Below are 14475 nucleotides of genomic sequence, written 5' to 3' on the forward strand. Positions count from 1 at the left end.
GAGGGCCTCATTCTGCCAGTTGCCTAAATCTGGCTTACTTTTCATGCCTCTGTTGAACAGAGATGAGAAATCTCTCTACTTTTGTATGGACCTGGCATAAACAAAGCTAATTTTCTCCAAACCACGAGTTGATCTTGTTTATTGCAAAGCCAACTGGGATCTGAGCTAAAATTGAGTAGAGGGAGCGAGGTGGAATGAATAAAAAGCCTTCTCTTCTTGAACTAAAATCAGCATCAGATACGAAATCTGAGTTCCTAATTCATTCTTCTCTTCAAAGTGAGCAAGACATGTCCTTGAGATGTCTATTTCCATCCAAGAATTGAAGGATGATGCAGGAGGCCTACCCTGACCGATTCTCATCCTTCGGTGCCTTGATTGGAAATCAAAAGCAATCACTCGGTGACATAAACATAGTTAAATTGGAACTTAAGGGAGCTTGTTCTCCATCTCTCCAAGAACAGGGAATGAAAATGATAGAACACAGCAAATGTTCTTAGCCCAGAAGGAGGTCTTGTGGGATGGTTCTACAAATGAAACATGGAGGCCATAAACATGGGTTCCTTAAACTTGTTCCATAGCTGAAGAAAGGAATGTGATGAACCTGAAAAAGGAGACTGAAACAACTTGATTGTTTACTAGAAGACAATTGAAGTAATTGGGGGAAAAACCACGCCATTCTGCAAGATTTGTGGGGAGAGGAGGGAATCCACTTCTACAAAAAAAACATTCCTCCCTTGCACAGCCCTCCATGAAGCTGCCTTTTCAGAAGTCAAAGAGAACATGGGTTGGGTAGGTCAACTTGACTCAAGTCAACGAGGAGTTGTTTGGATGATTTTCCATATCTATCCTTGCCCTTCAAAGAGACTGTGAGATGCCAGGTAGTCTTGCTTGGACAACACCTCTAACAAAGTCAACCGCTAATGATCAAGTCACTTTGCCTAGGGCAACACCCAATCAGATGAGCTTCATCAAAAGTGACAATGCAAAGACCTCTCCCACTTCGTTTTAGAAGTGCCAGATGTTCCATCAGCCCCCCGTGCCTTCTACTGTCAATTTACAACCGCAATGACTTACAACGGACATTCTGGTCCCAATTCTGGTTGTAAGTTTGAAGACTACCTCTATTGTCACGCATCCTGAAAAGCTGAAAGACCAGGTTAGAGACAACAGATTGACATGGAGAAAACCTATGAGGTTGCTAAGAGACATCAGTAACTTGATGGCACATAATAAATCCATCCATCCATCAGTGTGTCTCCTCACGCCTAAAGCTTTGAAGGTCCAGCATTACAGCATGGGTTTCCCCAAAGTTTTTATTACAGTGTGTGTTAGTGGTATCCCCCAAAGGTGCTTCCATCGCCCCTTCCATCATTATGGGAAAAAAGAACCACTCTTGGGAAGGTAGAAGTGTTGTGAAAGCAGCTTGGGAGAACTGAGGCACAGGTCCGAAGCCCAGGACGAAGCAGCTGTTATCTTCTCCCTAAAAAGCCCGACTGCCGATTCGCCACTCTGGAACAGGACACACAGCAGGCCGTCTTGTAATAGGTGTAGACGCAGAGGCGGGCTTGAACCACAACATTGCAGTTGTAGTAGTTATCCTTGCAGTTTTCATCTGGAAGCAGAACATGCAAAAGACCTCTTAGGGTAAGGGTCTCCAACCTTGGCAACTTTAAGATTTGTGGATTTCAACTCATAGAATTCAACAAGACTGAAAGGTCCAGTCCAGGCAGTCATCAGGACACTGCCCACTGACTCAAACACTGTCTGTCTGTCTGACTGACTGTCTCTCTATATCTATCTATCTATCTATCTATCTATCTATCTATCTATCTATCTATCTTCAATCATCTATCATCTATCATCTATCATCTATCATCTATCATCTATCATCTATCTCTCTCTCTCTCCCATCTATCTATCTATCTATCTATCTATCTATCTATCTATCTATCTATCTATCTATCTATCTATCTTCAATCATCTATCATCTATCATCTATCATCTATCATCTATCATCTATCATCTATCATCTATCTCTCTCTCTCTCCCATCTATCTATCTATCTATCTATCTATCTATCTATCTATCTATCTATCTATCTATCTATCTGCCCATCCACCCATCCATCCAGGAATCTGTTATCTATACCTATCTATATGTCATCTATCATCTATCTATCTTCCAACCATTCACCCATCCACCCAACTTTTCATTCCAAACTACAACTGAAAAAATAACTTTAAAAAAAAAAAGAGAGATACATGTAGCTCTAGTTAAAAATCATCTATATATCTGTCTAAGAACTGCCTTCGTAACCTCAGGGGCATCAATAGATTTCTTTCTTTCTTTCTCCACTAGATGGAGTTCCATGGTTAGAAAAACCAGAACGGGCTTCCTACCTATTTCAGGCACGCAGTCCTGGGTGTTGCAGGACTCCTTCTCCACCGGCTTCAGCTGGGAGTCACATTTGGTACTGGGGGACATGTCATCTGAAAGACATCGCACCTCCCGGATTCGGAAGCCCCCTTCACAAGACTTGGAACACTGCAAAACCAAGAGACAAAATAATTGTGGTGCAGTTGGGGGAATCTATCTGTCTGTCTGTCTGTCTGTCAATCTATCTATCTATCTATCTATCTATCTATCTATCTATCTATCTATCTATCATCTATCTATCTATCTATCTATCTATCTATCTATCTATCTACCTCTCTCTCTCTCTCTCTCTCTCTCTCTCTCTCTATCTATCATTTATCTACCATCTACTTACATACCTATCTACCTACCTACCTAGCTACCCACCTATCATCTGTCTGTCTGTCTGTCTGCTGGACTGCAGCTTCTAAAATCTTCATTGTTCCCTTCAAGTCTGGGGGTCATCCTTAACCAATGTTTCATTTTCAGAATCCAAGCTGTGAATGTACTTTTTTTTTTTAATCCTGTGTGAGGCTCAACATCAGCCGGGGAGGCAATGTGCAGAGATCCCCACTGAGCTGAGCAGTTCTTGGGATGACCCTGTGCAAGTCACTCATTCTCTGACCGATTCCCCTCCCAAGATTATGAGCAGTACAGCAGAGCGAGCCAAACTTGAGTTTCTGGGAAGACCAAAGGCTGCGAATGTAAATAATACCCTGGGTTATTATATACTTACCTTAATCAGTGCATTTATCTTTAGTCTGCAAGCTATCTCAAGTGTTTCTGAGAGTAATGTTCTTAATGTGCGTTTTTTTAATTAAGAAAAACCTTGCTCGCTTGCGTTTTGGTTCCTGCTGCGCCTGGGAACGCGGCAAAAATGCTATTTTGGACAGCACGGAGAGAATGGACCGACTCCACCAATGCATGGGGAAGAAGGAAGGGACGAATTTATGATCGCAGAAACAAACAGTGAAAGCAACATATCCCTGCTTTATGATTGCAGCATCAAAATCTACCAGCAGCTGACTTCATCCGCAATCTTCCGATTTTTAAATTATTCATTAAAGAATGTGTTTATAGCACTAGCAATAGAACTTAAGACTTCTATATCGCTTCACAGGGCTTTTACAGCCCTCTCTAAGCGGTTTACAGAGTCAGCCTCTTGACCCTGACAATCTGCATCCTCATTTTCTGACTTCGGAAGGACGGAAGGCTGAGTCAATCTTGAGCCGGTCAGGATTGAACTACTGGCAGTGGGCAGAGCCAGCCTGCAATCCTGCATTCTAACCACTGTGCCATCACAGCTCCTACATCACGAATCCAAAAGTTCAAAAATAGTTTCAGCATCAGCAGCGCATTGTACAAATGGCCCTCGACTTATAACCATTCGTTTAGCAACTATCCGAAGTTACAGCACTGAAAAATGCCACGATCGGTCCTCGCCCTTATGACCATCATAGAGTTCCCTGCAGTCACTTGATCAAAATTTGGGTGCTTGTCAACCAGCATTTATTTACAGAAATCACAACATCCTTCCCGGGGTCATGTGATCGGCAACGCTCCCCTTCGGTTACCGTCAAGCAAAGTCAATAGGGGATGCCAGGTTCGCTTAACGACTGCACGATTCCCTTAACAACGGCAGCGACTGGCTTAACCACCGTGGCAGCAAAGGTCGTAAACTCAAGAGTCGCTGAACAATTATGGCTATAGGTCGAGGACTGCTACCCGTGTACTTTAATGCAAATCAAGAACGGAAAAAGGATGGATACATACAGCGCTCCATTCGGTACTGAACCATTTAGCACCACAAGGTTTGAGGTAGCAGTTCTGCTGGCTGGGTGGTCTTTGCAGGAAGGCGCACTCGTGGGGATTCAGCATCTCAAACTGGTTCTCCGTTTTCCGAATACAGATGACTTCCCTCTGCTGGGTGCCACTGCCACATTCGATGGAACACTGGATGGGTGACAAAAACGCAGAGGGAGAGATGTACAAGGTGGACAGCTCAACCTTTTCTAGATAACAGAACAAGCTTGCCAAGGTTGAGAAATCCTGACGTAGAAGCGAACCACGCCTCTTAGGACCAGGCAAAAGATTACACAAAGTTTGCTTTCCTATTCCTTCCACAGATATATCCCCCCGTCCTCAGTCTTCAGGGAGAAGAGGGGAGGGGGAAACACCAGGAGGAATTTCTCACATCAGTTCACTTCATTTCTGCACAATTAATGTGAGTTCCAGCCATTAGCAATTAGATGCTCTTCCCACCCAAGAATATGCATACATTTGTGAGTGGATCCCACAGAAGAGATACAATAGCTAAACAACTTGATTCTTAGAATTTCATCCCGTAATCTTTTTGAAACAGGTTTGATGGAACAGGGGAACATGTACTTGTTCCCAATTAAATATCTTCTGGGGAAGAGAACAGCAGCAGTCCAGGGTTATGTTATTCTTCCCTCTTTGCCTTTTCCAAAATCCATTTATTCCACTTGTCTTGTTTCTGTCTCCAGAGTTTTGATGCTTTCCTGGTTCCAGTTTGGCTATCTTTCTCTTTCCTAGTGTTCCAGACAGACAGGAATCGCATATTAACCTCAGCAATGCCCTGAATTGATAAAGTGACCCAAACGCTATTAAAATAAGCGTGCGACCTGGGAAATCACTGTAAGAATATCGTGTCCCATTTGTAAAAGAACCGTGCGCTGAACTAAGCCAACACAGAAACAGCTTCTCGTACCTTGAATAGCAATCACGAGAAAGCAAGAAAAATAGAATTAAAAGATACTTCAGTGGCCGATCCAAGAACTGTTGGCTTTGGATTTTAACACTTTGCTTTGTTTTTTTGAGTTCAGTCCAGCTTAATTTGCAGCAACCACCCTCAGGATCTGTTGCAGGCATCTTACTTTAATCAGGAGGACTAATTGATTCTGCTTAGAAACAAAATAAACAGGCGGTTTGATACTTCAAGTTTAATAAGCCCTCGTTTTCACAGAACACCAGTATCGGTTTGCAAGATTCCACCCAACGTCATGTGGCTGTACAGAAACCCGAGCTAGGCCAGCGTGTTTGACCTCTTGTTTAATGTGGGAAATAAAGAGAGAGAGAGAGAAAGAGAGAGAGGGAGGGAGGGAGGGAGGGAGGGAGAGAGAGAGAGAGAGAGAGAGAGAGAGAGAGAGAGAGAGAGAGAGAGAAAGAAAGAAAGAAAGAAAGAAAGAAAGAAAGAAAGAAAGAAAGAAAGAAAGAAAGAAAGAAAGAAAGAAAGAAAGGGGGAAGGGAGGTGAGGGGAAGGAGGAAGGGAGGAAGGGAGGAAGGAAGGAAAGAAAGAAAAAAAGGGATGGAGAGAGGAATAGAGGGGAAGGAGGGAGGGATGGAGGGGAAGGAGGGAGGGATGGAGGAAGGAAGAAAGGAGGGAGGAGGAAGGAAGGAAAGAAAGAAAGGGAGGAAGGAAGGAAGGAAAGGGAGGGAGGGGAAGGAGGGAGGGAGGAGGAAGGAAGGAAGGAAGGAAGGAAGGAAAGGAAAGGAAAGAAAGAAAGAAAGAAAGGGAGGGAGGGAGGGAGGGAGGGAGGGAGGGAGAGGGGAAGAGAGGGGAAGGAGGAGGGAGGGAGAAGGAAGGAAGGAAAGAAAGGGAGGGGGGGAGGGGAAGAGTGGGGGGAGGGAGGGAGGGAGGGAGGGAGGGAGGGAGGAAGGAAGGAAGGAAGGAAGGAAGGAAGGAAGGAAGGAAGGAAGGAAGGAAGGAAGGAAAGACCTTAAAAATCCAGAGGAAAAATATGTTGGAGTAAGATCCTCCTGGGTGTACCATAATAAAGAAAAAAGGAAAGAGGATTGTGGCATGGGTGGATATTTGAAGGGAAAAGAGTTTGGAGTTTTTCAGAAGTTTTTCTTAGGAGAACTAAGACAAGGCAGGCTGGCCAAAGGCGAGCTCTGAATTTCATCCAGTTTGTTTTCCTCCATTTAGGTAACTCATTCAATTAGCTCCCGAGGAACCACAAATTCCCTCGCACCCTTTACAAGGAGCAACAAAAAGCAGGGAATTACGCCACCTCTTCCTTTCCAGGCCAATATCCCAAGCAGAATGCATTTCTCTTACGGTTGTGTTGCAGTCCTCTGATCAAAGCATGCATTAAAAAAAAAAAAGGGCATATATAACAGCAGGCGGTTCTCTGATGCCGTACATTTCTAAACACGTTCTTTCAGGGGCCGAGGTGAGGCTGTTTCCTTTGTATGCATCTCCTACCCAAATATTTGCAAAGCCCGTGTGGAAATGAGGTGGAACCAGCTCGAGCGTCAGAAAGACCACAGATCAGCAGAAATCCAAGTGGGTAAAGACGCCCTTTCCCTTGGGGCAGCCATCGCACAAATATGGGTGGGTTTTTTTCTTCCCCCAAAACACAAAATTGCAGTTTCTAAGCCAGGGGTCAGCAACCGGAGGCTCTGGAGCCGCATGTGGCTCTTTCACCCCTCTGCTGCGGCTCCCTGTCACTCAAAATATGTGTCACAACCACTAATGTGCGACATCTGCCGCCATGCGATTTATTGAGCTTTTCAACCCCCGGTAGGCCAACTGCAGATAAATCCAAGAAAAGAGAAGTTTCAGAAGCAAACAGAACTTTTAATTCAACTACATATGCTAGTTTTGTGGCCCCTCAATAAATAGTCAGGGACGGGAAGGGTTTTGTGGCTCCCGATGTTTTCTTTTCTGTGGGAAACGGGCCCAAATGGCTCTTTGAGTGTTTAAGGTTGCAGACCCCTGTTCTAAGCAAAAGTGCTACTTCGCCAGCAAGTTGAGGTGAGAATTCAGGTTGACTGCTGGCTTCTAAAAATCTCTCGTCCTTTTCCATCTTTGGGAAGGACTAGCAATCCACCAGGGCTTTTGGACATGGACTTTCAGGTCTGAGAAAGCTAATTTTGGCTTTTGAAGATCTCTCCTGTCTCCTTAAAGGTTAAATATATACAGACACAGCACTTTGTGAAAATGATCTTGAGAAGACAACTCCAACAATTTACCAGTTTCTAGGTCACTTTGAAAGGCTACGATTGCTAAAGAGCTTTGGAGCTTTGGGCTAGCCTAGCATAACTGACTCTTATTTTAAAAAGGGGAATATTGTTGATAGGCCAAGTATAATTTTTGTAATATTTGAATAGACGTAGATCAGCTGTCCCAGCGAAAAGTACAGGCTGTTCCGAGCAAAATCAACACACGTGATACCGAAAGTGTTCTAAACGCAGCTCAAACTGACCCAAATCCAGAATAACAAAAGTTTTTAGTATGGTCTGGTTAAGAGGGATTGGGGGGGGGAGATAACTCAGTCTAAACTCATCGCTTTTAACTGTTCACCAACAAAAGCAAAGAGTTGTGTCTCGATCTAAGAGGGTCAAGTTCTAAGACTGCAGTTTGGCGTGGAAGGCCAAAAACAGTTTGGCACAAGAAACCAATACTTAGAATAGACTGGGGGGTCCTTGGTGCTCTCTAAGCTTGGTTGTTTTCTTGCAGATATTTCATGACCCAACTAGATAACATCATCAGTGCTAGAAGGGAGTGGGGTTGAGGAGGAGGAGGAGGAGGAGGAGGAGGAGGAGGAGGAGGAGGAGGAGGAGGAGGAGGAGGAGGAGGAGGAAGACGACTGTGGGGTCCTTGGGTGCTCTCTGAGCTTGGTTGTTTTCTTGCAGACGTTTCATGACCCAACTAGATAACATCATCAGTGCTAGAAGGGAGTGGGGTTGAGGAGGAGGAGGAGGAGGAGGAGGAGGAGGAGGAGGAGGAGGAAGACGACTGTGGGGTCCTTGGGTGGTCTCTGAGCTTGGTTGTTTTCTTGCAGATGTTTCATGACCCAACTAGATAACACCATCAATGCTAGAGGGACATATTCTCATGTCCAACAGAGAGCAAACCCTCTCCCTTCTGCATTGATGAGGTTCCCTAGTTGGGTCATGAAACGTCTGCAAGAAAACTGCCAAACTCAGAGAGCACCAAAGAATCCACAGTCGTCGTCCTCCTCTCCTCCTCCTTCCTCTCTCCCTCTGTTGTAGCACTGATGATATTACCCAGTTTATGTAATGAAATATTTGCAAGAAAACGATCAAGCTCAGAGAGCATCAACGTCCCCACAGTTCAACCCTGAGTTACAAATATTCTCTTCTATGAGTAGTGGACTAATAGACTTGCCTTGTACATATATATAGAGAGAGAGAGGGATGTGATGCTTTGAATTAAATACTTTTATTCAATACCTTCTCTACATCTGACCTCAGGGCTGTAATAAATTCATTTGACCATACTTTGCTGGAGACTTTCAATTCCATCTTTTCGGAATGTCCCTGCTCAAAATCTTTTCTCCAGAGTAAGATGAAGAAATTTTCTTTAGCTCTAAAGTTTCACCCATTCTTTCCTTGCCTGATCCTTTGCTTGGGCTCCAGTTCTCCTGAATTCTAAGCAGAGTATTCTTAAAACTCATGGATTTGGAGTCCCTGAGTTTCTTTGCCGTTCCAGAATTCTGCTGTTATTGATCCATGTGTCTTGATAAAAAGCTTCAATCAGCTACTGGTTTCCACAAAGAATATGAGGATTTTTCTTTTGGGTAAGTGGATACATGCAATAGAAACTTGATTAATTGCGGGCATCAGTTTTACCCATCCTCAAGGGTAGCATTTAATCAAGTCACTGAAATCTATTTCTGTATCCGTAGAAACCTTGATGTACTCCTATCAAGTTTAGCTTTGCCCTTTATCTCAGGGGTCTCCAATCTTGGCAATTTTGCAGACTTGTGGACTTCAACTCCCAGAATTCCTCAGCCAGCCAGAATTCTGGGAGTTGAAGTCCACAAGTCATAAAATTGCCCAGATTGACCTGTTCCAATTTTCTGGGCACAGATGCAACTCTTGCTCCAATATTTGAGTTCCTTTTCGCTTTCTTCTCTTTTCCCTTTTTATTGTGTACCAATCAGATGATTGATGGAGTTGAGCTGATTTATCTGAGTAGGCTTTCAAGCCATCGTTATTTTTGAGATGCCTGAAAGGCTCGCGTATTTATCCTGATGCAAGGGCTCATAAATTACCTCTATTTTTCAATGGGGACACCAGCGATCATAAACCAACAACTAAGTTGCACAATTTTAATAAAGCTCTTTTGAAAGGGCTATCATCTGCTTTCAATACGACAGCCCTGAAAAGTGATATGGTAGGTTTTCCAGTCCTACCATATCAGTATGTGCCCATCTGTTGCAGAGAAAGAGATTATAACTAACAAAGGAGAATTAAAGTCTTGTGGGTTTTAAAATATTCTCGGGTGCCTATTCCTGAAGAATTTATTACCTTGGAGAAATAAATTAGAGGCCTGGGGCGAGAGGGTAGATTTATAGATAAACTCAACATGGATGTCTGGAGTTCAAACATAATTCCTGTTAACAGCATTGTAAATTGCGGGTCTCCGAGCAAGTTAACTCTTAGGGGAGCAGTTAACCAAACGAAAACTTTTGGCTGTTGCAAAAGTTGTGTTTTATTTTCAGGGAAAAACGTTTGTGGAGTGAGAATGATCTGTTGGTGCTTAGCAAAGTGTAAGTTGTGAGTATCACCAACGTTACTAGAGGAAAAATGGAAGGAACTGCTTTTATCAGAACCGACTAAGCTTCTAAAATCCGTTGTGCAAACTTGCCATCCTGGGAATCTCCAAATGTTAATTCTATACTCAGGGAGACCGGGGCTAATGATGACAGACAATCCTTGATGAGGGGACTGGAGGCTAAAACATATGAAGAACGGTTGCAGGAACTGGGTATGTCTAGTTTGATGAAAAGAAGGACTAGGGGAGACATGATAGCAGTGTTCCAATGTCTCTGGGGCTGCCCCAAAGAAGAGGGAGTCAAGCTATTCTCCAAAGCACTTGAGGGCAGGACAAGAAGCAATGGGTGGAAACTCATCAAGGAGAGAAGCAACCTGGAACTAAGGAAAAACTTCCTGACAGTTAGAACAATTAATCAGTGGAATGAATTGCCTCCAGAAGTTGTGAATGCTCCAGCACTGGAAGTTTTTAAGAAAAGGTTGGATAACCATTTGTCTGAAGTGGTGTAGAGTTTCCTGCCTAAGCAGAGGATTGGACTAGAAGACCTCCAAGGTCTCTTCCAACTCTGTTATTCTATTCTACATAATTCACTGACCATCTAATTTAGATCTCCTTTCAAAGAGCATTTTCTGGGACCACAGAGAGAAGTATTTTTTAAAAAAACTGGGGAGTGGGGGAGAGAAGGCTTCACTTATGAGAAGATTTTGAGTCCTGAAAACTATGGACCCAAGCAACAGATCTAAATCATGGCATTTTGTAAGTTTAATACAAGCATGAGAAAAAATTCACACATCAAAGTTTGTTGGAACCAATCCTTGATTTGGTCAACTGTTTCTTTGATCACAAGGTGGCTCCAGCCTTTCTAGAGGAGATAAGGAGAAACCACAAGGTTTGCAAAATTTCTGGGAAAATGCCTGATAACAATGTTCCTCAATGTTATAAATCATGGAAGTGGGCTTAACACCCTTACCCCACCCCACCCCACCCCAGTGAAAAACTACTGGCTTCAAATCCCAGGTCTCTTGTTTTGACTTCACACATATTTGCAGCATCTCAGTAAGCATTGAGTCTCAAGGTCAGATTAGAAGAATGTGAGATAAGCGGGGTGTAGACTGCTGGAGAAAGACCTTTGCAAATACTCTACTATGTTCTTCTTTGGATTAAAGGAGCAGAATATAGAATAACAGAGTTGGAAGGGACCTTGGAGGTCTTCTAGTCCAACCCCCCTGCTCAAGCAGGAAGCCCTCTACCATTCCAAATGGTTGTCCAATCTCTTCTTAAAAACCTCCAGTGATGAAGCACTCACAACTTCTGGAGGCAATTGTTCTCACTTTTAGGAAATTTCTCCTTAGTTCCAGGTTGCTTTTCTCCTTGATTAGTTTCCATCCATTGCTTCTTCTCCTGCCTTCTGGTGCTTTGGAGAATAGCTTGTTTCCCTTTTCTTTGTGGCAACCCCTGAGATATTGGAAGACTGTGATCGTGTCACCCCTAGTCCTTCTTTCCTCCTAGTATTCTCAACTATGATTGTAGGGTCTTCCTTCTGATCTTGCAATGCTACTTGCTTAAAAACAGAGGTGTCCAACCTTGGCAACTTTAAGGCTTGTGGACTTCAGGATGCTAGGATATCCAGAACTCGGAGGACCAATTGTGACTCTCCCTTGGACGCTCCCCATCACCAACTTGAACAGTCCCTGAATAAATGGTCATAACCTGAGGACTATCTGAAGACATATTGCAGGAGTAGAACCCATGGCTTCAACTTTACCTTTTTGGTGTGGAAAGACTACATTTAGAGCCATATCTTATTTCTGGCTCTGCACAGGGCTCACCTGTCTTGCTGAAACAATGCTTATCGCGGCTTACATTTCAGCAGGATCTTCTGAGGTGCCTTCAAACTGCAGGACCAGAAAGAGAAGTGGGAAACGGGGCTACTCTCCCCCCTCAGCTGAGAAATCAATAACAGATGAGACCTGAAATGGGCCCCTTCCATCTCTCTGTGATAAGACAACCAGCAAAATCTGGCTAGGCTCTACCACATCTGCATTGCAGCTGTTCTTAAGACCGCACAGCATTAAGGACAGATGAAAGAGCAATCTAGCTGTCCTTCCCACCTGCTTTTGGAGGAGGAGGGTGCAAGGCCTTTCTTACATCATGGCCTTGAGACAGACCTTGGTTCTCTTGGCAACCATTCCAGATAAGGTAAAGATTTCCCCATGTCCACCAGCTGTACAGGGTATTGCTCATCTCCGTTTCTTGGCCAGCATTGTCTGAAGATATTTTCTGTGGTCATGTGGCCAGCATGGCTCTATGCCAAAGGCACACGGAATGCTGTTACCTTGCCACCGAAAGGGTACCTATTCATCTACTCGCATTTGATAACAGAATAACAGAGTTGGAAGGGACCTTGGAGGTCTTCTAGTCTGACCCCCTGCTCAGGTAGGAAACGCTGTCCAATCTCTTCTTAAAAGCTTCCAGTGTTGGAGCATTTACAACTTCTGGAGGCAAGTTGTTCCACTGATTAATTGTTCTAACTGTCAGGAAATTCCTCCTTAGTTCTCAGTTGCTTCTCTCCTTGATGAGTTTCCACCTGTTGCTTCTTCTCCTGCCCTCAGGTGCTTTGGAGAACAGCTTGACTCCCTCTTCTTTGGGGCAGATCCTCAAATATCGGGAGACTGCTATCATGTCACCCCAGTCCTTCTTTTCACTAGACTACTGTAGACATACCCAATTCCTGCAACTGTTATTTATATGCTTTAGCCTGCAGTCCCTTAAACCAGGGGTGAAATCCAGCAGGTTCTGACAGGTTCTGGAGAACCGGTAGCAGAAATTTTGAGTAGTTCGGAGAACCAGCAAATACCACCTCTGGTTAGTCCCAGAGTGGGGTGGGAATGGAGATTTTGCCGTATCCTTCCCCTGGAGTGGGGTGGAAATGGAGATTTTGCAGTATCCTTCCCCTGCCACACCCACCAAGCCACGCCTACAGAACCAGTAGTAAAAAAAAATTGGATTTCACCAATACCCTAAACATCTTTGTTGCTCTTCTCTGCACTCTTTCCAAAGCCTCAACATCTTTTTTATATCGTGGTGACCAAAGTTGGATGCAGTATTCCAAATGTGGTCCCATCAAGGGCTTATAAAATGGTATTAACCCTTCACCCTTGAGTCTATCCCTCTGTTAATGCAGCGTTGGCTTTTTTGGCTGCTGCAACATACCTCCTATTTATTTGTAAGCTTTCGTACCACTAGGTGGGCAGGAGCTCAGGCAAGGAACGGGAGCTCACCCCATTGTGCAGTGCTCGGGTCTCAAACCCGGGCTGTCAGCTTTCCATCTGACAAAATCAGTGTCTTTAACCTCTGAGCCATCACGTCCCCTCCAGCTAAAGAAGGATCCAGAAATACATCGCATCCATGCATTAAAGGTACCTGAGTCCAGCTGCCAGCAAACCACTCGACTTTCCCCAAACAAGGCCCGTTGTCACAGGGGGTGCTTTCCGTGGGTCTGTTGTGCCCGCAACCCTCCAGTGGCAAACTGCTGATGTGGTTGGTCATGCAGACCACGGAACGGGTTCGGACGCCAGAACCACATTCTGCCGAGCACTGTTGGGACGAAAAAGACAATGGGAGGATCGTAAGTACGAGAAAATAAATTACGAGAAGCATCAGGAGGAGAGAGGCTTGTCTGGCACAAAACACACAACACAGGGCCAGATTTCCAACTGGGAAGTCCACCTTGGGCCACGGAGAAAGGCAATGCCACTTTATAATAAAATGAAATAACTTTTAGGGGAGAGTTCGCAAGACTTTTTTTTTCTTCCTACACATCCTCTTGTACCAGAAAACTGGGGAAGGGGAGAAAAACGGCAGGAGAAAACAGGAAGCACAAAAGGCACCGTGGGTTTTTTCCCCCAAGGAACCCCTTTTCCTTCACCCTGAGTCCCTGACGGATAAAAAAAGAAATACACTTTAGGAAATTAAGCAGAGCTGGCGTTTGCAGAAGGCTGAGTTCCACAGACAGCATGTAATGCAGAGAAAAACACAGCTATATCTCACTTTCTCATACATTATACACAGAAAACACGCAAAGATTTTTTGGGGTATCCAGGGGTGGTGGTAAAAGATGGGGGACCCAACAATGGGATGAAAAATCTGCCTGGTTTTTTTTCCCCCTGTGTGAATGCAACATAATCTGAACCTTCCAGAACCTCCCAAGTGTTTCGATCGGATGCAAACTCTTCCAAGCGCTTTGCATGCGTCGTACCTAGATCCTCATTTTCCACGCTTCTCTTCCTTTCTTTAACTCCCTGTCTCACTCTACTGTCCATCACCTTTGAAGACAGACCCAGACAGGCAGGAATTCGTATCTGATTCTTTCAGAGGAGGAGGGAGCAGGGAATGGAGGATTGAAAATAAAGAAAAGCCATGCGCTGAGAGATGTGTGCATAATTGAATTTAAACAGTCACGAACATTTATATTATATTTCACATGGAAAGAAAGCCTCAAGTAAGCATTT

The 14475-nt window shown here is 44.2% G+C and overlaps 1 protein-coding gene across 1 annotated transcript in view; it reads right to left on the reverse strand.

The window, feature by feature from the left end:
* Positions 1–1469: 1469 nt before the first annotated feature.
* The window catches only part of THSD4 (thrombospondin type 1 domain containing 4), a 137388-nt gene continuing 124382 nt past the window's right edge, over positions 1470–14475 (reverse strand). The window contains exons 14-17 of the mRNA XM_070953348.1: positions 13388–13561; positions 4189–4368; positions 2400–2544; positions 1470–1612 (exon numbers count right to left, since the gene is read on the reverse strand). Coding sequence (XP_070809449.1) covers positions 1470–1612; positions 2400–2544; positions 4189–4368; positions 13388–13561 — 642 coding nt within the window. The remainder of the gene's footprint in view (positions 1613–2399; positions 2545–4188; positions 4369–13387; positions 13562–14475) is intronic.

This window comes from Pituophis catenifer, unplaced genomic scaffold, assembly GCF_029215685.1.
Source record: "Pituophis catenifer annectens isolate HBS135680 unplaced genomic scaffold, rPitCat1.0.hap2 SCAF_14, whole genome shotgun sequence".
NCBI lineage: Eukaryota > Metazoa > Chordata > Lepidosauria > Squamata > Colubridae > Pituophis > Pituophis catenifer.